The 26,258-nt window shown below is 47.1% G+C and overlaps 1 protein-coding gene and 1 long non-coding RNA gene across 2 annotated transcripts; one reads left to right on the forward strand and one right to left on the reverse strand.

Moving 5' to 3' along the window:
* Positions 1-15: 15 nt before the first annotated feature.
* LOC308057587 (hydrocephalus-inducing protein homolog) lies at positions 16-15,135 on the reverse strand. The gene is made up of 4 exons (XM_080411661.1): positions 12,566-15,135; positions 10,813-10,932; positions 7,272-7,406; positions 16-622 (listed from the first exon to the last, which is right to left on the reverse strand). Exons 1-4 carry the CDS (start codon positions 12,662-12,664, stop codon positions 419-421), a joined length of 558 nt encoding a protein of 185 aa, XP_080267787.1. The 5' UTR covers positions 12,665-15,135; the 3' UTR covers positions 16-418.
* A 6,655-nt stretch (positions 15,136-21,790) lies between these two features.
* Positions 21,791-23,787, forward strand: LOC308057588. Its single transcript, XR_013925343.1, has 2 exons — positions 21,791-22,029; positions 23,434-23,787. It is a non-coding gene; the product is annotated as an uncharacterized lncRNA (long non-coding RNA).
* Positions 23,788-26,258: the final 2,471 nt, after the last annotated feature.

Raw genomic sequence — 26,258 nt, forward strand, 5'->3', positions numbered from 1 at the left:
GCTGATAAATTCTTAAATGCCTCTTCCACCAGCTCAGAGCTTGCCCATTTCTTAACACTGCCCTTGGTCTGCAGGAACTGAGCTCCTAGAGCTGTCGTCTGCCCCGCAGGATCTTCCACAGCCCAAGGGCAGTCCAGCTGCCTTCTTACAATTGCTCTTTCAGTCTAACAGAATCAGCCTTGCACGACTGTGCACTGAAGACACCGTTGCACTATAAAACTCCACTCTGCAGCTTGCAGAGTTTAAGCAGAGGTTGCGCCATGCTTCAAACACTATAATCAACAGCAAACCCCACGTGCCCTGCCCATCTCCAGCCACGGCAGCAGCACAGCAGCTCACATGCTCTGGTTCCTTTTTGTCGCTGTTTCCCAACTATATTATCACACCACAGTGTTTTGCGCAAAAAGAGATGAGCTCCCTACCTCTGCGTGCTGATGCAGTAGCGGGCCACCCGGTTACCAACGTTGCGAACCAGCAGCGTTTTCTGGGTGCTGTACTTGACGGGACAGGCTGAGAAGTTCACCTGGTCGGGGAAGTCCAGGATAGCTCGGGCACCTATAGCTCGGATAGGCACAACAAACTTCTCCCTTTCTGTGATGCAGATGAGCTCGTGGAAATAATCCTGCAGGGAAAGAAACAATCTCAGCACAATGCTTTTAGCACCATTCCCACGGCAGAAGGAAAACTGCTGTTTTCTAGGACTGTTGCAGTAGCATTCAATAACGTAATAATAGTACCTTTTACCTTCATGACCTTTCATTCCAGTAGCATGACTTGCACAGGGTCGTTAACTTGCAAAGAAGAAACAAGCCCACTGATTCACCCGCTTTTGCAGCAAGCTGGCAGCACCACAATTACCTGATGCTTTGATTCCGAGGCACCAAAACAGAGTCGCTTCACGCAAGGGATCACAGCACTAATGGAACCTGCTTCGATCGCCACCACAGACTATTGGAAGCACCACTGAGAACCCAGCTGTGCCACAGCACTAACTCCAATGCCAGCAACGCGGCGACCTCGTTGAAGCTCGGCAGGCGATGCTCAGGTACACTTTCAAAAGGACTTCACCACATACGTGAGCAACGGTCAGTCGCTGGGGAAATGCTTCACAAGCTGGACACGGTAATTGCTGCGATGCCAGGCGAGTGTAGGGTACAGCTGTATTTCTCACCCCCTCCCACAGCCTTACAGGGCCAAGGCTGGGGACACGCACCCTTCAAAAGCCATCTGACCCATCTCCCCACACCAGAACCGGCTCAGCTCTGCACCCAAAGTGTCCCTAGAGATGTTTCACAGGTACTTCAAAGCACTAACAACTCCACCCCTGCCCCCAGCAGCCTACGCCAGCTCTGCACTGCAATTCAAGAGAGTTCTTCTCTGCCTAATCTCAGTTTCCCTTTACATCTCACCCCAGCCCCAGGGGACACAGAGACAGCTCTGGCTGATGCCTTAATCACACCCCTCTGTAAGGTCTGTTCTAGAGGAGTAAGTGACGGGGTGCCTGGTTAGCACACCCACCCCAGGCAGGCGGCATCGGGAGCTGCACACGGGGGACACTCAGACACCCCGCCAGAGCAAAGCCGGCTGTGCAGTCCCAGCCACTGCCTTCTGCAGAACAGAGCCAGGCAATCCCCCCCCATCCCGGCTGCCTGGCGTTTAGCAGCAGGAAGGCAAATCAAATTACCAAAAGCATTTTACTGTAGGGATGAGCAGATCAGACCCCAGATGGATGGCAGGCACCGCTGGCTGCGCTGCAAGTACCACCTTGCCCCCATTGAAATCAGTGAGGAAACTGTTGCCCCAGGGCCAGGAGCCATTGCCCCCAGCAGGCTCTTATCGATGAGCTGATCAAAGCTCTGCTTCTCATCAGTCACTGGCTGCCCTGATTTTTGCCCCGGTGCTTTTAACTCATTTGATATTCTTGTAATTGTTGAAGCAGGAAGCGCTTTGATTGAGGAACCGCACACAGCGGCAAACTCCCTTCAGCAGAACTGATCCGGATTCCTCCACGGCTGGGATTTCCTGCTCCCATCCCCTCCTGGAAGGGCCCTAAGGCAGCCAGCCCAGGCACAGACACGTACCCAGTGCTCCAACACAACAGCTGACACCCAGCGCCTCACCCACCACCCAGCGCCTCGCCCACCGCTAAGGTTGCCAAAACAGATGCTGCCCCATCCAAGGCACAAAGAATAAAGAAGGATCTCTTTTTCTAGACATCTCAAACAGTCACCCTACAAACTGCACAAGGGCTTTTGCTTCTCCTATTTGGAAGGTAAAATACTAGCAAGGGAACTGCAGCAAGCAACCTGCAGGATTTAACATCATATTGCAGGCAAGGGTTTCATCTTCAGCAAGTCTTTGTGAATTAGCAAATTTGTACTCAATCGTGCAGCCCAAGCCCTCTAAAATAAAAGCTATGGGCAGCCCATATGACTTTAAAGCACCCATTACCTCCCGGGTACTTCACCTCCCAGACTGTTCAGATGCTCAGAAACTGCATTAGCAAATGGAGAGTGCCATTTGCTTTTGCTGTTGTTGTTATTTCGGCCACACTACTGTAACAAAGGCAAGTCCAATTGAAAGCTACCTGCCTTATTAAGTCTTGGCATGCCATATTTACTTAGCTCCCTCTTTCAGGTGCCGGGTAGGCAGGGGAGGATGCAAGTCAGATCAGCAGGAGGATAAAGAAAAAAGGAACTTCAACAACTGGAGCTACTTGAAGGAAGTAAAAGGAAGTAATTGTCAAGTCGTTGTCATTGCTAAGGAGCAAATGGATCACAGCAATGCATTTAAGAGCCCAAGAAATAAATCCCCCCCTCCCCCAAAAGCAAGCACTGGCAGCCTTCCCAGCTCCCTTGCTGGTGAGGGGCACTGGGACCACCTGCACAGCAACACACAAGGAAAGGGAATTCTTTCTCCAGGGACCTGAGGGCAAGGCTAAAGCAGCAAGGGTTTGGTTTCACAGAGACAACCACGAGCTTGGGAGAGAAAGCTGCCTCTCGCCATTCACGCAGATGCACATTATGCTCCAAGCCCCCTCTCCAGGGACACCGTGGGACATGGCATCCCGTGCAAGGCTTGACTCAGCACTTCAGAGCGGGCTGACCCTTCAGCCACGCTCTACCACCCCACCAAAGTGGGACCTTGCACCAGGCTGAATGCAGCGTCAGCCCAAACAGGGGGAAAGCCAAGGCAGAGGGGTGCTAGGCAGAAGCTGGCTGCTTGTGTCGCTGAGGACCCATGGTCCCTTAAGCTTTTGAAAGCTGAATTGCCCCCCTGGGGGGGGAACGGGTTGCAGTCTCCCCTGCAGCACTGCCTCGTGCTACCGGGACACTACCTCTGCTACACGCTTGCTTACAGCCTGGGCAACTGTTGAGACCAGTTCAAAATCTCGTTCTGCTTCGCAACTGCAAACCCTTAGCAGACTGTTTAAGACCAGGTTTCTAAATAGACATGCCTGGATGACAGAGGGGCTGCAACCCATCTATGCTCTAAAGTTTGTTGTGTTTAGACACAGCTTCAGGCTACAGATTTTCATGAAAACATGACTTCATCCTTCATACAACTCCCCTCTCCATTGCAAGGATGACAGACAGTTGTACGATGGTTCCCCTTCTCTCACACCCCTGTGACAAGCAGGAAGTTACAAGCTCTGGCCTTCCAGGTATCACCACTGGCATCTGAACTGGCACCCGCCGGAACTGAAGCAGCTGCTCATCTCTGATGTTGTTTCAGGCTCTCTGCAAACTCAGGGGCTAACGGTAATACTGCCACAGCGATATCAACCTTAGCTGCCCACAACACCACACTCGGATGTCAGATTTCCTGCATAACCCATCCTAAATCCTGCACTGAATTCCTTGCAGCAGACGACTTGCACAGAAAAGATCCTTGTAGCATGAGGTCACACGGCAAGCCAAGCAGGGAAAGCTCCCGCTGAAACCCTGATATCAAAGGCTGGAAAATAAGGGCCATGACAAGAGAGGAGGGACCGGAGGATGAAGATCCAGTCGCAGGAGAAGGGGGTGCCCCTGCGCCTGCCCCCCTCAGCTGCCAGTTCGCAGCACTCTGAAATGAGTCGCTTAGCTCCAGGTTCGTTTGGCACCGGGCCATTTGCCTTGGTCTTCTGCCCCTTTCCTCCCCACACGAGCCATCTGGAAAGTATACTTGGAATAGCTTCTGGGCGCTACAAAGCATCTAACAGGGCTGCGCTGAATTGTAAAGGACTTCATTTCACCAATGCAGTAACTCGCTGTCCTGTCGTATTTCATATTAATCAATGTGCATTAATTCAGTCTCCACCGAGCACCAGTAATGAATTTCACAAACCTCACAGACTGAGCTGGCATTGCCGGAAAATAATGTATGGCTACAGTGAAAAGAGCAAGAGGGCAAAACAGAATAAGCTGTGCTGGTTTTATATGCTTCTTCCTTCCTTCTTCCTTTACAATAAACTATTAATAAGCCTGAAGGACACACAAATGGAAGTGTTTCTCTCTGTTGTTAATCTGCCAGTCAGTGCCACAATGGTTCCCAGTTCAGCAGAGACTGTCAGACCATAATGCAAGGACACGCAGGAATGTGGGCTGGCACAAGAACACCCACGCTGTACAACTGGAGCCACAAAACAGAAACGTGCAAATCAGAAGCAGCAAGAGTAACTAAGTGGAAACGCTGCCCAGCAGAAAAATTAGCAGTTCATTTATAACACAAGTGCCAATAAACCAACAGACACGTCAGCTGTTTATTTATTTTCTGACAGTCCGAGCACGTGGCACATTCCCAAATGACTGCGAGACAGTAGGAAACTGCTCATTTTCCAAGAAAGGGCTACGTGGCATTTCAGCCACTAACAACTCACATGGCCCGATTACTTAGGGCTTAGCCACAATTTTACTCCTCTGAATCAGGAGTGACTTCACTGAAGGCAGACTTTCCCCAGGGAAGAACAGATTCAAAGCAAGAGAATTATACAAACCAACTCCCCATCAGGAAGACCCGCATCCCAGTTCACTGGGTTACCCACAGTCCCTGTGGATCGTGCAGCATCAGGGATGTAGGGGTTGTTCAAAGGCAGCACTCCTGAGCCTTCCACAACTAGCACAGATACTCTGCAGGCAAGCAACTGCAAGCCCAGCGCAGGTGGCTTTACAGAACCATTTCCCAAAGCCTGCCTCTTGGCCAAGGGCTTTGCAAGGTGCTCTGCGCCTCCTGACCATGCTGTGGATGCATTTCTAGCTCAGCTACAGCACTCTGGCACTTCGCTGATTCACACTCCATCACGTATGAGCCAAAACATTCCGTTTGTACAAAATTCTGGTTCTGCTGTACAATCCCCATGTGCTCCTCACTGAGCAGCACGCATCCCTCTCCCAATGCCCTGCAAGGAGCACAAAACCCAGTTTGGCAGAAACCACCGTGGTGTCGCTGCAGCTGTGCAGAGGACCTTGCTGGCACAGCTCCCTAATGCCACACACTCACCAGTTCAAGGGCAAGACAAGGGACAAAGTACTGGACATGAGTGCTCCTGGGGGTTCTCTCACCCTACTTCTATTTGGGGTGATGTTCATCTGTTGCTCTGCTGCTTCTCTCTAGTTGAAGAGCAGCAATTTGCCCTTCATGGGAACCAATTTACTTCCACACCCAAAATGAATGCTAATTCATACTAATAAATCACATTTTAAAGGAAACAGCGTCCTCTGCAAAGCATGCCTCAGTGAGGTTAAGCTCTTATGTCACTTGGGCAGTATGGAGAACTGCCCTAGGCCAACATCATTTTTACCTTCCATACGAATGACGTAAAACCATTTCTCAGTCCCTCCCCAAAGCAACAGATCGTTTCACAAGCTCAGGGAGCCAGGGACCGCAGGGCATTTCCTCTTTAGTTTGCTACAGCCACGCTGTTTGAGGATAGGACAGGGCATTAAACTAAATCTAAGCAGCGAACGCAAGATGAGAGAACAGCTGTGCCCAAAGGGATCCTGCGCCTCTGGCCTGGTGCGGAAACGCCAGCTGGCTCAGAGCGACCCCCTCACCTTGCATCACCCACAAAGTCACACAAAGAACCCTGCCAAGAGGCAGCAGAGTGCTGGTGCAAAGAGTCAGCCTGTCTGTATTCCCCTGCAATGCTTCCTCCCTTCCATGCCATGTGCTAAACCCTTCTGCATTAACAAGCCTCCAGACGACACTGTCACCCCTTCACATCACGGCACGGTGCAAGGCTTGCCAGAGCCACAGCACCGATGTTCCAACCTGCAAGCAAAAGCATGGCACATGGGGCAGGGAATAGGTGCCAGCTGACACAGCAGCCACAGCCACATGCACGCAGGCACAGCCACACCAGCGTGACTGCCCAAAGGCTCTGGGGTAAGTGTCTGCCTGCAGATTCTACCTGCCCCTTCAATGCCTGGGTGTGCTCCAGATGTCTCTGTCATCTGCAGCACACCGACCCCCTGCTGATTAAAGACATCTAGAGCTCAGTGCGGCTGTGCCAGGCTGGCTCCCCGCCACGAGCACAGCGCATCTTCTCCCCTAGAATCACAGCTGGAGCACAGGCAGGCAAGTATCCTCAGGGGCAGCACAGCGGCAAGGCTGGAACACAGAGGCTATGAAAAAGCATCACCTTCGCTCCAGCCCAGGGTGAGGAAGGGAACTGGTTGCCAGATGGGAAAGAGGAAAGCTCTCTGCATCTATTCACTCCTCTAGTCTTTTCCGTCATAATTAAGCCCCTAACACTGAGTAGAGAGGTGGGATGGCTAAACATCAACACTCCTCCTGGCCATTTTCCTACTGTCACACGTGCACCTTCCCCTGCAAATGCCCAGGAAAGCACAGGGAGGGAACGCACAGCCCATCAGTCCCTGCTGCGGTGGCGTCGCATGGTGCTGCCAGCCAGGCTGCCTGACCACAGCCTAGAGCAAACCTTGCAGCACGGCACGGGTTATAACCAGTGCGCAAGGAAAGTGCCGGCTTCAGACAGAACGTTCCGCTGTCTCACTGCTGTGTCCAACGTGATACACATTCCAGTGACTCCAGTTTTCAAAGGTGGTGGTCCTCACTCTGATCAGGCTCAACTTCGTGTCCTCCAAACAACAGGTCAATTTTAAATAGGCTTTTGTTATTTATAATTATCAGAACAAACCCATAACCATACAGCAACGGACAGATATTAGCAGTGCCGCAAAACCCACAGCAGACGCCCCGTTCTGAACCCAGCCCCGCAGCTTCGCCTCCCGCTGAAGGCACCTGTCTCTTGGGACCTCCAGTTTCACCTTGTTCTCATTGGGGGTGAAAACGATGTGGAAAGTCACAAGCATGCCAGGCGGTACTTTGCGGCACACGGCATGGTGGCTGATCAACTTGAAATAAGGTGACCTCTCCAAGGTGACCTTCAGCAGCTGAGGAACCTGCAGAAAAGGTAAGAAAGTATGATTTTGCAGCTCGTGGAAACAGGAGGAGAAGAGACCTGCCGACAGCCTTCCTTAACCACCTTTCCAAAGCACTTTTAGCTCTGGAGGTACGTGCACATAATACACAAGAGTCAACATTAATCCCTTCTGCCTGGGCAAAACAGCTCACGGCCAGAGGCAGCAGGGCAATGAAGGAAGGGCCAAGCAGGGAAGACACCAGCAGCACCGAGATATAATATCTGAATCAAGCCACCCGTGTATTCAACAAACCCAAAGAACCTGCCGGCTTCTGCCCGTACACATCCAGGCAGTCATGCCCCTAGAAGGGGACTGTGTTATCTGAAGGCCAAACAGTACGTGTTAATCCTGGGGGAAGGAAGAAATGCACTTTAACATGCTGCGTTTGAGCGGGGCACTCAAGCTGCGGTGCTACAGTCATGCGGGCAGACCAGCAAGAGGAGGAGACCACACATACTGTGGCCTCACTGGGAATAAAAGCAGGCCTGAAGAGCAAAAGGAGGACCATGGGAAGACAAAGAGACAACCCCACAAACTGAGGATGGCTAGGAAAATTCACAGGGAGCTGTAAAGAAGCAAGGGAGAAGCACAATACGCTACAAGGAAAGGCTGATGCAGAGGATGAGAGCCAGCAACTTGACAAAGTGATGGAAAGCCAGGCGACCCCCCCCCCAGGCTGTGCCTATCAACTATGGGCTCCAAAGGCATCTTCTGCCTCGAGATACATGACCGGCACTGACTGGCGCTGGAGTCTCGGTTTTAAAAGCCAACCTCTGCTCTCTGGAGGCTCCTGCTGCCTGTGACCGTAGCCAGGCAGCTGCCAGCGCAGGCAAGCCAGATCCCTGGGGACCCCTGCCCACCCCCAGCAGTCCCTGCAGGCACCCTGCTGCACGGTTCTGCCCTCTGGGACACCACCAGCACACAGACAGCACACAGGCATTTCTCAAGCACATTGAGAGCGACGCCTGAGCACCAAATCTCAAAGTCTAAAGCAGGTGATTTGGACTGACGGGCAGCTTCACTGACAAACAACAAACCCACAGGAGGCTTGGAAAAAATGGAGGCTCATTCTGCACCACCCACCCGAGCCTGGTAACCCGTGGCCAAGGCAGTCCTGAACTCTCCAAACGCCCTTGGAACCCAGCAGGGTCCTGGGGCAGCGGGTTCCAGGAGCCAGTTTCACAGTGCACACAAGCAGTTTGGTCACCAAGTCCCTTAGGAGAGGAGCACGTGTGGCTAAGACCTTCAGCAAAAGCCACCCGGAACACCTGAGGGTGCTGAGGAACAGCCTGAAGACAGAAAAGCAATTGTACAACACAGGTAAGAGCAGTAAGTATATAGCGAAGCACTTCTGTAGTTGCACGATTACAGAGCCTCTATTTGGAATATATTTTGCTGTCAGCTGGATTTTTAGGGGGCAAACAACTTCAGGCTGCCGTGCAGTATAAGATTCAGAAGAATCTGGGAAACCAGCGCGAAAACTCTGAGACAGAGCACAACACTGCTCTGCTCTTCTCCAGGACATCGCCAAAAGCCAACAAAATTAGAATAGAACACTCTCTCAGGATTATCATCTCTACCTTTCTGTATTTAGAACATACCAAGGATTTTCCTTAGAGCTGATCTTACTTTTACACCCACGCTCTCCAATGGTTGAGGTCTTACCGGCTTCAAAACTAGTTCGGTTTGGAAAAAAACCCACATTCACACATTGCCTCCCCCTTTACAGGGCACGTAAATCCCAAGGCGCAGCTGGACAAGTTTATTATTCCTTACTGGGAAGGGCAGAAATGTTATGCAGATGATCTTTTCCACCCGAGGAAGCATGAACAGAGCAAATCAACTGTTTGCCTGTTGGCTGGTACTTGGCAAAGATAACCATTTTGAAGTGCTGCATGGATAATGGAGCAGCTGAAGCCAAAAGACTCAGTGGGAACGAAGCAGAGAGTAGGAAGAGAGAAACTGAGGCACATTTTAATTGGGGAAGAAGATACCTACAGCAAGGGGTGCCCAAAACCCAGTGCAGACCACACCAGTGGCATTCCCTGGGTGCAGGCACCCATGCCACATCTTATCCACGTTCCCAAGTTAAATGCCAGACCAGGAATGGTGCAGTACTCTCCAGGAATAACTGAGGGACCACACACGCATCCTTCCTAGCCAAAGGGTCTTCCCTTTTCGCCCACATCCCTGTCAAAACCTGTTCTCTCAGGAGATTCTTGGACTTCTCCCGCTGTCCTTCCACCCGCAATACACCTTGGCAGCTTTTTTTTGTTGTCCACCTGTTTGTCCCCCCCAGCAGGTAAATCTGGAAATCTGGGGGGAATTCACTGGCTCTTGCGCACACTTCCATCTTCCCATCCCACCCTCCCCTCACGCATACCTCTTATTCTTCATTACAGAAGAGTACCCTTAATTACACCTCTCTTCCTGACCTTTCTCTGCTGCCAGTGCACTTACTGCTACAGATCAAGAGAAACCCTTGCGTGTAGGAAAGTGTGCAGGGAGAGAACACCGAGCTCAGCTCCTTTCCTCCCTCTGCCTTTTCCCACCAGCTTGCTCTTGGCACATGCCTCATTCCAGCAAATATTTCCCCAACTGAAATTCAAAAGGTCTCAACTTCCCTCTTTACAGTGGAACAAAACTGCTGACATTTTCCAACTTTTCCATTTGCAACTTTCTTGGGAAATCTCAAAATGATCAGGTTTTTCAAGCAAAGGTGGAGACCTCCGAGGGCACTTGACTCTGAACGTGCTGTGGCTCTCCAAAGGGAAAACAGAGCATCACGTTGCCTCAGAAAAACCTGAGCAGAACCCAATTAAGCTTAGCAGGAGCCTGAAGCGGCACCTAAAGGCCTCCCACTGCTTCTGCTACATCAGTCTGTTTCCACTGCTGTTTCAAAACGCCTTTCCTGAAGCGCTGTTACCACTAATTATAACTTACTCCAGCATAAAGTGGAGAAGACCCCACCCCGAGCTCTGACAGCCCGTTCAGCTCTCTGTGCAGCTCACCCAGAGGCAGAGGTGCCCTGTGGAAACCAAGATTAACCACGGAGCCACCAGGACGCGGTGCACACTCGAGGGAAAGCATGAGGGCAGGGAAGAACTGTACAGCCCTCAACATTCCCATCCGTGCAGGGCTTCCACGGGGAAAGGTGCTGACTAGAAAAGCTCCTTTCAGCGAGGTACTACCAACACACAGCCAAAACCAGGGCAAGAAACCTCAGCATGGCAAGATTTCCACCATCTTGCAAAATAAAGGTGACGAGACCTTTTACTCCGGATGCGCTGTGCTGCAGCAGGTGACTGGCTGTGCTGTGCACCGCGCGGACAACACTGCTCTCCAGTTCCAGCACAGGGTTAAACTTCCACATCCCAGCACCTACCTTGTCCTCGTTCCTCAGAATCAGTGGCACTTCATAGACCTCGTAGGGGACGTAGCTCTGGAATACCACCTCTGACGGGAAAGGCTGGAACGAGTGCTGTTTCGGGGAAGGTGCCGAGAACTGCAGATGCAAAACAGAGTTTCAGCCGCTGGGAGAAAGATTCATCAATCAGAGAATACTACATCGGTCCCCAGTGAAGTACAGTCTCCCGGTGAGTACGCCTGCCCAGCTCACGCCAGGGGAACGGCAGCTCACCCACCTGTGCTCTGAGCAGATCAAAAGTTTCTGGGCCACACCGAGCAGGCTCAAGCGAGCAGCTCTTTTGCTGGCCGTTTCTCCAGGTTTCCTGCTCCAAAAGGCAAGGCAGCGCTTACCTCCGGCACAGCGCTGGGCTAACAGTCACACAGCTCCAGAGCACTTACTGCGAGAGCCGTAAGCACTCGTGCAGCAAGTGAAAGCCAAGAATTTACAGGAGACTCCATGGGAAACAGTCTGGGGATTATCTTTACCCTGAGACAGTGACCAAGTCCAACCCATCCTCAAATCTCTTTTTTGATACACAGCCTAGAAACCATGAGGAAGAGAAGACAGGCCAAAAAGGAACACCGCCGTTAAGAAAGCAACAGATGAGGTGATAAGGTTCAGCTCCTTCCCCAGCACTACTGCTCAACTTGAGTAAGGCTGGACTTGGCATCTCCTTTTCCCATGAGCTTTCAACAGATGCTTCATTGCAGTCCGTTATTGCCATGTCAGTTAGTACCACCACAGAAGCGTGCCTGACGACACACAGAAACAGCAAACGCTTACAGCGCAGAGGCATTACTTGGAGAAAATCCCTCCCTGCTTTGTCTCCCCCCTTCCAGCTGAACTCTTCGCACTCACAAGACACAGGCACATCTCCTGCTTCTCCACAGGAGTCAGGGTCGTGCTGAAGCCAGGAGCCACAGCACCCGGCCAGTTCTGTGCGTGCTCGTCCGAGGCGTTCCCAACCTCACACGCTGTCTAGGGCAATCCCCAACCAATTTGTTACAGGTCTCTTGCTGGCACTTTTCCACTCAACAGCCTACCTCAGTCATCTACCCCTTTGTAACGTGCGTTATACTAAGCAGATGTGTAAGAAGAGCAGCTTTCAACATACGTGTAAGCAAACACTGATCCAGATAAAGCACACCCGCTCCCCTCTGCCCAGCGCCATTCCCCTGTGTACCTGGCAGCCTGCAAAATCTAACACCCCGTAAGGGTCCCACTCGTCGTTCCAACCCAAAGCATTCATGCAATTGCTTGAGCTACACCTTGAGTAGTTACCGTAGGCCCTCAGCCCCCAAAGGCCAACGCAGCCACCACTGAGGGCATCCGATGACCCCAAGCGTTTGACAAAGACTACACCAAACCAAGGGCTGCCTATTTCAGCAGGAGGGTGGGAAATTGCAAGCTTGCATCCTTGTGTCCCGCCCCAGCCTTCCTCCAGTATCATGCTTTAGCCACAGAAGCTCGTCTCCAGCAAAAGCCACCAACTTCAGCAGAGGTGCTTTATATGGGCTTAGTGCAGGCCAGGACTTCAACAGCTCACTGGGGGAAAACGTTTCACCTTTCCCCCAGCAGAAGGAACTCCACCACCACCAGCAGCAGTTTGAAATGACAACAGGACTTAGTCACCAAAGTATTTAGATAAGCTGGAGGCAAGCCTGTCACAAGCATAGGCCCACTTCAAATGTCACGTCAAACAGCAAGGAAAAGGGCAAGAAAAGGCTACCTTTTGACGGGAGGCTTCGCTCACGTCGAGAAGCTGGGTAATCTGGGGCCGCCGCATGTCCCGAGTGCTGGCCAGCCTCTGCTTGGTGCTAAGAGTCATCTCCTTCAGGAGGGCAGAGGGAGTCAGCTGAAATGCAAAACACCAGCAAGAGCTACAGAACTGCCTTCATTCAGAAAGGCTTTTCTTGTTCAAGAGCCACTGATGAATAATTTGTGATCACAGCCACTAGGATAGTCCTGGAAGCCCCATAATTACCCGCTGAAATATTTAACATCAGTAAAGTAATGATAGAGAGCGGAATACACATGCTCCAACCAAGTGGCTCTGTCCCATTAGCTTCTCCTTTGTGATTTGATGTGACATGTTGGGGGATTTGGCTCTTCGGGCATTTGTTTCCTCTTCAGATTTGCTGGATTGAGCCAGTGACCTTTGAAGAAGGTCAGGAGGAGTTACCAGCAACCCCCTAACTCCATCCTTGCACAACGCTTACAACCACCACACGCATGGAGACGTCACTGCTGGGTGAGTCAGAGGAAAGCAGAGAAGCAGTGTTGTGCCAAGACCGAGGTGGAGAGGAATGGCTCCAAGTTTTAGTTATCTCTTTTGAATTAGCACTTGTTTTCTCTGTTCTGGCCTCCGAGACCCCTCCACAGAAGTATGCAGAGAGATCTCCTCGACAGAGCCTCAGCGCCAGGTCGCCTTCAGTCAGGTGAGCTCTGGTCAGCAAAGGACGTCTGAGGATGGGAAGGAGGAATTGCCCTGACTCCGCTGCTGCCTGCAGCGCTGGGTCTGTGCTCCACACGGGATACGGGACAGAACAACTGTTCTGGAACCTGTTCCATCTGGGACCAGCCATGCCTCTCAAAGCCTTTGGGCAGAGTTCGAGCAGCCCACCACATGCCCAGCTGCCTGGAGGGCGGGTATGGTCAGAGCAGCGCTGGCAAGCATCCCGACGTGACAAAACATTGCTGCCCACACAAAGGGGACAGAACAAAGCACACGCTCACGCTTCAGCTATTCCGGTGCAATGCCCGGTACGTCCATTTAAATTGGCTCCGGTGGCACATCCAGACAGACTCTGGGCTTGCCCTGAAGCAGCACACAGTCCATCCCCTACTGCACCATGATCGCCACCTCCGACAGAAGCATGGCAGCAGAGAGACGGGGAGGTGGTGTCCAGCTTCACAGTGCGGCCAGACAACAGGAGGGGCAGGTAGAGGAAGGACGCGGGGGCAGTTTCCAGCCTTACACAGCTCCTACCTGGCCGCAGCAGGTACTTACAGTTGCGGGCTTCTCTGTCCCTCTGGCTAGCTTCAGATTACGAGGCACTACCACTTGCCTCGGGAATCCACCAGCCATCCTGGAGGACCCTGTGAACGAGCAGGGCTTTCCAGTGGCCATGCCTCAGTTGACCTGCAAGGAACAACAACAGGACTTTGAAAATCCAGAATCCCCTTCATGGCAGACCCAAAGGAGACAGCTGTGTCTCCAGGCTGTAGCATCCTTCATAACTGGACAGCAGGCGGCCTCCCCACCCTGTCTCATCATTAGACCATGTTGAAGCAGAAGAGTGAAGATTGATAGAAGTAAAACCCCACAACAAACATTCCCTGAGCCAAAACAGCCTTTCACAAGCCACACGCACACATCAGAGCCTGCTGGCATTTCTCACCTTCTCCCCCCAACTTCCACCTGTTTTGGAACTATTTACTGGAATTTTTATCCAAATCTCGATTAATACCCAAACTGTCCTTTATTACTCTTCAAAAGTTTTTCGGTGGGAACAAAAGGGAAATGTCACTTCACTGCTTCATTTTGCAAAAGCAGCTGACCCAATGCGACTCTGCGCCTGACCCTACTAAGCGCTCAGATTATTAGGAACAACCTTAAAGCCGGGGATCGCTGCTGCCCCGAGCATGAAAATCAGACGGCTCTCCTACTTTGCAAACCAAATGCCCACCCTTTGTGCAAGGAGGTTGGTGATGGTTTTAACTAATGGAGCACAGAGCTCAGTACTCTGATTATCAACTATGGTTTCTCAAAGCTAATTTGGTTAAGTTGCAAAAATGATCCAGCAAATAGGACTCCCTCCAGGCATGAAATTGCCACAGTGACCAAGAACCTTTCTCCATGGAGAACGAGGGCCCCTTTTTTCACTTATTAACACCCAAACTCAAGGCTCCCTACAGGCGTTTGAAGCTGTAACAGCAGAAAGAAAAGCATGAAACCATTCAAGCTGCATGAGCAATTAGCTCAAATAGAAACGCAACGTATGTGAAAGCAGGGCCACTTATAGGCTATCCTCATGGCAGCTCTTCTCCAGCATCCTCATCCTGCAGGCTGCATGGGTCAACAGGTCCATGGGCCGTTCTTTTTCTACCACCAGCCTGCTGACGACCTCTCCATCTGCATCTCAAAAAGTGCGGGTGCAAGAAAGGGAAAGAGGAGAAAACACCCCCAGAAAGCGGGTCTCAAGCACCGACAAAAATCAAAGAGAGGTCTGTACAGCACTTACTAAGCACTACTTTGGACTAGAAATCATTTCCCCTCCCTTCCTGGCTAACTGGACCAAGGGACGATTGGATTTGCCCACTTCTTATTTTATGGGACTTGAAAGACCCGGCACTACCCTAACACTTTTTGACATCCCGAAATTAAGCAAAAACTCACAGATCCCAGCTTCAGGTAAATTCATCCAGACACTGCAGACAAGCTACTCATTTCTTTAAGGAGTACAGAAAAACCTCCACGCTGACTTACAAAGCAAGAACTTAATTCCTATTTTGCTTGCCTGGGGAGGACCCCAAGCACATCAACGCAAAAGAGAACAGGCAAATCACCGTGTTGCCACAGCTCCAACAATGCCTTTGGGGTGTCCTCTGTTGTTGCACCTGGTGAGCAGCCACCTAATGAGCTTGTTCCAATTAACCGTGCACACATCTACACACACGCCAGCCGAGGACATCCAACTTACAAGGCCATCTCGGCTGCCAGGGAGCTTCACACATTTTCAGCGCAGCATACGGCATAAACAAACGCTTCCCATGAGACTCACGGCCACAAGGAAACCAAATCAGCACATCTGCTCGGCAGGGAACCAGGAACCCTCCGCTGGAAAACCAGCATACATTATCTGGAGCTTTACAGTCCGGTCAGGGAAGATAAAAGCTGGCTCTCCAGCCAGCTAGCTTGTGGCAGCTCACTGCAACACGTGTCCCACATGTTGTCCAGACACAAACCTGAGCAGGACCTGCAGAGCTCAGATATGACACCCCGGTGCGCTCCAGGCTCCAAGACAGACGCGCTCTAAAGAAAGGGAACCGGACGCTGGGTGATGCTTCCTGCCTCAGAAGGCAGAACTCCAAGACAGACGTCAAGGTGAGACCCATCAGGGCTCTCACGCTTGGCCTCAGATGCACTCACAGGGCTGCCACCACGTGCTCCTGCCCACCGCTCCCCCACCTCAGAAGCAATGCCAGAGCCTCCCCGGCTCGGCACAGAAGTGACTCCTGCCTGCTGCAGGCAAGCAGCACAGCTGGAGCCAGGCTTCACACTCAGAGTGTTACCGAAATCCCGGAATGAAGAACTTATCGACACCAATGTGATGTAGATAAGCAGACACTTCTTTATTAACGCCCGGGTGCGTGAGCGAGTCCTCTCACGATCAACGCACACAAGGTCCCAAAATCAGATTCCATATAGAGAACTTATTCATACATATTCATTAAATATTCATGCATAATCATAACATTTCCCATAAATCATTTACATACTCTCCTCCTATATCCGATTCTGCGCAGTAAAGCTTAGAAAGGTCTAGAAATGGGTCTAGGGTACGATTTGGGTAGGTGGTATGTGAGTCGGTGGTCGCGATCTCCCCCTGCCGGAATTACCTTTTACTAAAGTTCACGGTTTCTTGGCAGGCACCTACAAGCTGTTCCAGTCGACTCTCCCCAGTTCCCATTCATCTCATATTCTGACGTTTCAATACACCTCTGCGTACAGAAGACTGGTTAAATACAAAGGAACCTTTCAACCCTAGAGTTATTACCTATGTTTTAAAAATGGTTCCAGGCCCTTCTTCTAGCCTTGCTACAGGACGTACAGAAGATCTCATAACAACTTTTACTGTGCAGCTATAAGTTTCATTAAAAATATTTCTTATCCTTCTATTTTTCAATTTTATAAAATGATTTTATAAAATCAATCAATCAATCTAATAAAATCAATCAATCTTAACTTATTAACAAATTGATAACAAGAGGACTTGACAAAGCAGCCGCAGGTGCTTAGCAAGGGAAACCGCTAGCTGCAAAGTGCCTTCATGGAGCTGCATGGCAGAAGCCACATGGAACCTGTGCAAAGCCTGCAAGCACCTCAGCATCCAATGCTGGCATCTCAGCCTGCTCTCAAACCCAACCACCCTGCTCCCACACTCAGCTGCGTCCCTGCCATTGAACTCCTCTGGTTTTCCAGCCCAAACCTTTCCGCCCTCCCAGGGAGATGGAGAGGGCCAAATCCATTCCTCAGCCCTGCTCGTCAGCCCAGACAAGATTTTTATCGATTTGTTAATAAGTTAAGATTGATTGATTTTATTTGATTGATTAATTTTTTATAAAATCATTTCATAAAATTAAAATATAGAAGGATAAGAAAAAAAATCTTATAAGAAACTTATAGCTGCACAGTAAAAGTTGTTATGAGATCTTCTGTACGTCCTGTAGCAAGGCTAGAAGAAGGGGCTGGAACCATTGTTAAAACTTAGGTAATAACTCTAGGGTTGAAAGGTTCCTTTGTATTTAACCAGTCTTCTGTACGCAGAGGTGTATTGAAACGTCAGAATATGAGATGAATGGGAACTGGGGAGAGTCGACTGGAACAGCTTGTAGGTGCCTGCCAAGAAACCGTGAACTTTAGTAAAAGGTAATTCCGGCAGGGGGAGATCGCGACCACCGACTCATATACCACCTACCCAAATCGTACCCCAGACCCATTTCTAGACCTTTCTAAGCTTTACTGCGCAGAATCGGATATAGGAGGAGAGTATGTTAATGATCTACGGGAAATGTTAGGATTATGCATGAATATTTAATGAATATGTATGAATAAGTTCTCTATATGGAATCTGATTTTGGGACCTGGTGTGCGTTGATCGTGAGAGGACTCGCTCACGCACCCGGCCGTCAATAAAGAAGTGTCTGCTTATCTACATCACATTGGTGTCGATAAGTTCTTCATTCCGAGATTTTGGTAACAGTTTTGGCGACCCATATGGGACCTCCCTGAAGGAGACCGGAGGAGTCGGGGACTTGATCGGTTCCAGCCGGCACCGAGGATTTCTCGGGGATACCCATCGATCCCCGATCCGTAAGGCTCTTCACGACGTTCCCTGGATTTTTGGGTAAGACACTTCTTTTTTAATTGTAGTAAGTAAGTGCACTAGAGGAAGTGGGTAGGAGTCCCACTATAATAAGTGTATGGGAAAGAGTGGGATGGAGTCCCACCAGTGGGTTGGAGTGCCACTGAGTAAGTCTGCCTGTCAGACGCGGTGAAAGAGCTGCGCAGGGTAGGACTAGGAGTCTGCCCGTAAGACATAACGAAAGCTATTGCAGGGTTGGACAAAAGTGTAGACAAGAGAAACTATATGCTATAGTGTTCTCTAAGGTAGTGCCTCTAACAAGAAGTTAGAAGAAGTTTTTGGGTTTTTTTGTTGTTTTGTGAGTTTGTGTATTAAGAAGAAAATTAAGAGGTATAATATTGTGTTATATGTTTGTTTAAAGTAACTGTGGGAAAGTGTGAGTGTGGCTGTAAGTGTGAGACGTATAATTGAGCACGAAAGCGAGTGTGGAGTGTGGATCCGCGGATCGGAGTGACAGAGTTGAATAATTGTGTATTGTATTGTGAGTAATTACACCATGGCAACTAAGTTAACTCGGTCGTTTAAAAGTAAAAGCATGGGTAATCTTGCTGTAAATGACAAAATCCCAAAAAATTCTTTGTTGGGATGTTTATTGGCACGTTGGGGAAATTTACAGGATGATCTGCAAAAGAGCCAGATGATTGAGTATTGTAATAATTTGAGTATTGTAATAATTGGTGACCTTTGTATATACTAGAAGATCAGGAAAAGTGGCCCATGAACGGGACACTGAATTATAACACTATTTTGCAGTTAATGTTGTATTGTAAAAGAGAAGAGAAATGGAGTGAAATGCCATATGTGGATTTGTTCTTTTACTTGAGACAAAGAAAGGATTGGCAGGAGGAATGTAAGTTAACTACTGGAGATAATTTAGTAATGGCTGTAACCGCTGATAATAAGAAAGTGAAAAAGTGTTGTACAACTTGTGAGATTGGGAAAGGTTGTTTGAAGAAAAGGACTGCTATTGAGAATGACGATGGACCAGAGTTAGATATATCCCCTCCTAGGAGAGAAATGAATCAGGGTCGAGAATTAAGGATACAAGAACCGGTGACTGAACCAGATAGCAGTGGAACAGGAGATGTGGGAGAGAGATTATCGGAGATTGTAATTCATACTCCTGTTTCACGGAGAACTCGGCAACAGACCCATACAATAGCTCCCCTGCGACAGGGAGTTGGCAGCGACGGACCAGTCTATGTGAAAATACCTTTTACAGCTACGGATTTGATGACTTGGAAACAGGCAGCAGGAAACTATAGAGAAGATCCTGAAAAAGTGGGCAAGGTGGTAGATACTATAATTAGAACACAGAATCCAGACTGGAGTGATTTACAGGTGATTTTGGATAATTTGTTAGATGATACAGAGAAACAAATGGTATTAAAAGCTGGCAAAACACAGGCAGAGTTGGATGTGATGAGTGGAATAACAGGTGGAACAATAGAACAGAATTTTCCATCTGGGGATCTGCAGTGGGATCCAAATAATGTGGCACATAGAGAAAGATTGAAGCGGTATCAAAAGTGGGTTTTGTATGGGATTAGACATGCCATGCCTAAATCTTTGAATTGGTCTAAATTATATGAAGTAAGACAAGATAAAAATGAATCTCCCTCAGCATTTTTGGAAAGATTAAAGGAAGCTGCTAGAAAATACACTGATTTGCGAGTGGAAACAGAGGCAGCACAGATACAATTGGCTTTGATTTTTATGGGGCAATCGGCACCAGATATAAGAAAAAAACTCCAGAAACTGGAGGGAGAGAATTCAAGAAGTTTAAATGCAATGTTGGAAGTGGCATGGAGGGTATATAATAACAGAGAAAAAGAAGAAAGAAGAACAAGGAGAATAGATTTATTGGCAGTGATGGCAGGAACAGTAGATAGAGGAAGGGGCAGAGGAAGAGGACGAGGATTTAATGGACGAGGAGGGTATATGAATTGTGGTGATCGGAAATTTAATACCCTTTTAGGAATAAATCAGTGTGCCTTGTGTAAAGAGGAAGGACACTGGAAAAAGGACTGCCCCAGAAACAGGAGTGCTTCTCACGACCTTGCCAAAATAATGGTTTTAGATGACTGAAGGGGACCGGAGGGGAGCCCAGCTGAACCTCTGGTTAAAATTAAGCTGGGAGATAAAGAAGTTAAATTTTTAGTAGATACAGGGGCGACACTTTCAGTATTAAATACTTGTAAAGGAAAAATTGGAACAAAGACAGCCAATATAAAAGGAGCAACAGGGAAAGAAGAAAACAGGCCATTCCTACAACCCATAGATTTGAAATTTGGAAATAAAATAATTACACATGAATTTTTATATGTACCAGAATGTCCGGTACCTTTGTTAGGGAGAGATTTGTTATCTAAATTAAATGCACAAATTGTTTTTGACGAAGGAGAATTCTTTTTGAAAATTCCCAAGTCAAAAACGGGAGAAGTTTTGATGATACAAGAAAAGGTAAAGGAACAAGAAATTCCACCGGAGGTGGATTTGGCAGTGATCCCTACTGTATGGGAGACAGATAATCCTGGCAAATCGAAACTAGCAGAACCGGTTAAAATAGATTTGAAGGAAGGCGCAGGAACAGTGAGAATTAAACAATATCCAATCAAACCAGAAGTGAGACAGGAATTGAAGAAATGGAGTGATAAATTTTTGGAGTATAAAATTTTAGAAGAATGTGAATCTGAGTATAATACTCCTATTTTACCAGTCAGAAAACCTTCGGGTGAATATAGACTGGTACAAGATTTGAGAGCAGTAAATCAAATAGTTAAGGATATTTATCCTGTGGTAGCAAACCCTTATACACTGTTAACAGCATTAAGGGAGACTTATCAGTGGTTTACAGTGCTTGATTTAAAAGATGCTTTCTTTTGTATACCTTTGGAAAAGGAAACCAGAAAACTGTTTGCTTTTGAATGGGAAAATCCACAAACTGGGCGAAAGATGCAGCTGACATGGACTAGATTACCCCAAGGATTTAAAAACAGTCCAACTATTTTTGGAAATCAATTAGCAAAGGAACTTGAAATCTGGAAACAGGATAAATCAAGGCCTGGACATTTACTCCTACAGTATGTAGATGACATACTGATTGCTACAGAAGAAAGACTTACCTGTATGCAGGTGACTATTGACCTTTTAAATTTTCTGGGACTAAATGGATACAAAGTGTCCAGGAAGAAAGCCCAGATAGCCTGCCAGACTGTGATATATCTAGGCTTTGAGATTTCAAAAGGACAACGGCAATTAGGAAGAAATCGCAAAGAAGCTATTTGCAGTATACCTGAGCCGAGAAATATTCATGAACTCAGAGCATTTCTGGGAATGGCTGGGTGGTGTCGCCTTTGGATTATGAACTATGGGCTAATAGCTAAACCTCTGTACGAGGCCCAAAAGAACTCTCCCTTTGTATGGGGCCCACAACAGCAAAAGGCTTTTGTAGAACTGAAACGTGCCTTAATGTCTGCACCTGCCTTGGAACTGCCGGATCTAACCAAAGATTTCCAGCTGTTTGTTCATGAAAGGCAACACCTGGCACTGGGAGTACTAACCCAGAGGATAGGAAGCTGGAAACGACCAGTCGGATATTTCTCTAAACAACTGGACACAGTGAGTAAAGGGTGGCCAAACTGCCTTCGAGCAGTGGCTGCAACAGTGATGCTCATACAAGAAGCTCGGAAATTGACTTTGGGAAGAACAATAACAGTCTATGTTCCACACATGGTGATAACTGTCCTAGAACAGAAGGGGGGAGGGACGTTGGCTGTCCCCCAGCCGGATGATGAAATACCAGGCGGTATTGACTGAACAAGATTATGTGATTCTAAAGACAACCAACCTGGTAAATCCTGCAGTGTTTTTAAGTTCCATACAGGAAGAAGGACGACTGGAACATTATTGCTTGGCTACCATCGAGTATGTTTATTCTAGTCGTGAAGATCTGAAGGATGTGCCATTGGAGAGACCAGACTGGGAACTGTGTACTGATGGAAGCAGCTTTATGGAACAAGGAGTCCGATACGCCGGATATGCGGTAACAACAGAGACTACAGTTATAGAAGCAGGAGCATTGGCGAGTACCACATCAGCCCAAAAGGCAGAACTCATCGCTTTAATTCGAGCCTTAGAACTAAGCAAGGATAAGAGAGTAAATATCTGGACTGATTCAAAATATGCCTTTGGGGTAGTGCATGTCCATGGAGCTTTGTGGAAAGAGAGGGGGTTATTGTCCTCTCAAGGATCAAACATTAAGCATCAAACAGAAATATTACGATTATTACAAGCAGTTCAAAAGCCAGATCAAGTAGCAATCATGCACTGTAAGGCACATCAGATTGGGAATACAAAAATAATAGCTGGAAATAATTTAGCTGATAGAACTGCAAAAAGGGTAGCAAAGAAACAAGCATTACAAATGGCAATAATTCCTTCTAAAACAGTAACCCTTCCCAGAGAAAAACCGAGATATTCAGAGGAAGATGACAAATTGGGTCAGTTATTAAATGCTAAGAAAAACTTAGAGGGATGGTGGGTAACTCCTAATGGGCAAGTAGTTATTCCACCTCTTTTGATGAGAGAGATAATTCAAATGAGACACCAAGAATGTCATTGGGGGGCAGAAGCCTTAGTAACATTCTTACGAAAGCAAGTAATATCAGTTAAGATGTTAGGAATAGCTAAAATGGTAACTGCAAAGTGTGAAGTATGTTTGAAAAATAATCCAGTGATTAAGAAAAAGGTTCAAATGGGAAGGCTGAAGTCTGGTACAGAACCTGGAGATTATTGGCAAGTAGATTTTTCAGAGTTGCCTAGATACAATGGGTACCGGTACATCTTGGTAGGGGTTGATACTTTTACAGGATGGCCAGAAGCCCTTCCCTGTCGCACCACACAAGCAAAGGAGGTTGTAAAGTGGTTATTATAAGAAATAATTCCAAGATTTGGAGTTCCTATTGGAATTTCCTCTGACAGAGGTCCACACTTTGTGGCTGAAGTAGTCCAAAGTGTTAGCAAAGCATTGGGTATTAATTGGGATTTACATTCATCTTGGAGGCCACAATCTAGTGGGAAAGTGGAAAGGATGAATCAAATGTTAAAATGACAAATAAGTAAAATTTGTCAAGAAACTAGTTTAAAGTGGCCTCAGGCACTTCCATTGGCATTATTACGAATCAGAGTACAACCAAAGAGTGGAACCTCAGTCAGTCCTTATGAATTATTATATGGAAAACCATATGAGTCTCTAGAACCAAATCTAAACATACATGTAAAAGGAAAACAAGATGTGTATAACTATTTGTTTTTTTCAAGGAAAACTTTGGCTGTGATTTGAAGTGTAGTAATTTGGAATAGACCTTTATCCCTGGAAAATTCAGTGCATGATTTCCAACCAGGAGACTATGTCTATGTGAACACTTGGACCTCTGAACCTTTGCAGGAGCACTGGAGAGGACCTTTCCAGATACTGCTAACCACTTTTACAGCTATCAAAATTGCAGAATCGGATGCTTGGATACATTATACTCGAGTGAAGAAAGCACCGTAAAGAAGGCATCTACTCCGTGGAGGACTGTGGAACGTGACCCAGAGACTTAAAAATTGACTTTGGAACATGTCTAATTTTGCAGATCAAGTTATGATTGGTTTTTGGATTTTCTTTTGGTTGATAGTGTTGGTGAGATCATGGGATGACTTGGTGAATAGGAACAAAAGACAAATAGAAACAGAACAAGTGATTGACATTCCCAAACAAATGGCTGAGGAAAATTTGATGGTAGGATTGATTAAAGAATTTGCCAATTTACAAAACATCACGCAGATCACTGCTTGTTTACCTATACCAAGAGCAGTAGGTGAATCTATTCCATGGGGAATTTTAACCATGAATTTGACTAACCTGGAACATAAAAATGAAACCAATTATTGTGAACAGAGGCCAGTGACTCAATGGTATGAACAAGTAAAGGTTATTAGAAAACAGTGGAAAACTCCAGGTAGTCTGGCAGATTGTGAAATATTGTTAAATCATGGTTTTACCAAAATAGGGAGATTTAAGACTGTGGGATGGTGTTCTTATGATGAACAATTTAAAACCAATGTGAGCAGAAGTATCATGAAATGGAAGTGTAATAAAACTGGCCAAGGTACCCAATTAGTAAAACAATGGGACTCTATATGGTCTATGTCCATATTTTCCCATTTTCAGTATATAGCAAGAACTTTTTGGTGTTTTACCTGGGATGGAAATGGTTTTTTTCAGTATTACCCTGGGTCAATGATAGGTCACCTTCATCGGGAGAGAAGGAAAATAAAGCAGCGCCATGGTGGAAATGTGAAAAAGTGTATGATTGTAGTAATGCAGACTTAGTAATCCAAAGAATTCCTCTGTAGGCCACTGTTTTAAAATTTGGTTGTTTTTGTCGAGGTCTTAAGAACACTCTCAATTTGACCAGCACTTTTACAGTTAGGAAAGGAACTTCGTTTAGTTGTAGTAAAACTACTATTTGAAGTCCAGGACATTTAGTTTGGGCATTAAGCGATGGAACCTGGACCACACATTTACCATTAGATGGTAAGGTGAAACAAATTACTTTAGGCATGCCAACATTGTGTCCAATTTAAAAGAAATCACCATTTAAAGGATCCTTAGAGAATTTAGAATCTAAACGAATAAAGAGATCTGAGATAAATGATGATATTTGGAATGAACCATTTATAGGAGTGAAAACTGGTTGGGCACTTGAATCACTTTTAAATCCTACAGCTTCATATAGAAACAGAGCATGGCTCTATCAGTTAGCTGGTCAAGTGGAAAAATTAGCAAACGTTAACAAAAAGGGGTTTAAGGAATTGAATATATAATTACAGGCGACCTCCAGAATGACTTTACAAATAGAATGGCACTAGATATGCTCCTACTTAAAGAACATGGAGTATGTGGATATCTCAAGGATAAATTGGACCACTGTTGTATCCACATTCCAAATGTCACTCAGGATGTGGAACATGATCTAGACCTATTGGAAAAAAAAAAAAATTGAAAAAGAAACTGAAACAATTCAAAAGGATATGTCAGCAGATTGGCTTGGGAAAATTTTTTAACAAACTGGGATGGAATTTGAGCTCTTGGATACAATCTATAATTAAAACTTTGTTTCTGTTGCTAGTTGTCTTTTTGATGAGCATGCTAGTATATGCATGTCTGAAGAAACAGTTTACTAATAGAATTGCAGTGAATCGTATGATTATGAGAGAAGTACCAACCATTTCACCAAGATATGATCCATCACCAAAATATGTTGAAACAAAAGATATATGAATAATGTGAAAGTATTGAAATGATGATTTTCAACACTTTCAAAGGGGGGAAATGTTATCGATTTGTTAATAAGTTAAGATTGATTGATTTTATTAGATTGATTGATTGATTTTATAAAATCATTTAATAGAATTAAAAGATAGAGGAATAAGAAAATTTTTATGGAAAATTTACAGCTATATAGTAGAAGTAGTTATGACATCTTTTGTACGTCCTGTACCAAGGCTAGAAGAAGGGCCTGGAACTATTGTGGAAAAACTTAGGTAATAACTTTAGGGTTGAAAGGTTCCTTTGTACTTAACCAGTCTTCTTTACGTAGAGGTGCATTGAAATGTCAGAGGATGAGATTAATAGAAACTGGGGAGAGTCAACTGGAACAGCTTGTAGGTGCCTGCCAAGAAACTGTGAACTTTAGTAAAAGGTAATTCCGGCAGGGGGAGATCGCGACCACCGACTCATATACCACCTACCCAAATCGTACCCTAGACCCATTTCTAGACCTTTCTACGCTTTACTGCGCAGAATCGGATATAGGAGGAGAGTATGTAAATGATTTATGGGAAATGTTATGATTATGCATGAATATTTAATGAATATGTATGAATAAGTTCTATATATGGAATCTGAGTTTGGGACCTGGTGTGCGTTGATCGTGAGAGGACTCGCTCACGCACCCGGCCGTCAATAAAGAAGTGTCTGCTTATCTACATCACATTGGTGTCGATAAGTTCTTCATTCCGAGATTTCGGTAACACGTTCAGACAGACGCACTTCACCTGGGCGCCTCTGCCCTGCCCTTGTGCAGGGCCTGACACAGGGCTCGAGGGAGGTCAGTGCTTGCTGAGTGTTGTTTGAATCCCTCACGTTCCTTTCAAGGACGCAGAGGCTCCTCCAGCTAGGAGGACAGGACTGCTTCTTTGGCTGGTGAGACCACAGTGGAAACA

The sequence above is a fragment of the Falco punctatus genome, assembly GCF_963210335.1.
Source record: "Falco punctatus genome assembly, contig: scaffold_128, whole genome shotgun sequence".
Lineage (NCBI taxonomy): Eukaryota > Metazoa > Chordata > Aves > Falconiformes > Falconidae > Falco > Falco punctatus.

Bases quoted from the DNA above. Each gene is read 5' to 3' on its own strand.
- LOC308057587 (XM_080411661.1), bottom strand. From the start codon at position 12,664: ATGACTCTTAGCACCAAGCAGAGGCTGGCCAGCACTCGGGACATGCGG. The intron at 10,933-12,565 runs GTAGCCTTTTCT...TTGCATCTGCAG, and splicing joins GCGAAGCCTCCCGTCAAAAG to TTCTCGGCACCTTCCCCGAA. The intron at 7,407-10,812 runs GTAGGTGCTGGG...CCTTTTCTGCAG, and splicing joins TTCTGAGGAACGAGGACAAG to GTTCCTCAGCTGCTGAAGGT.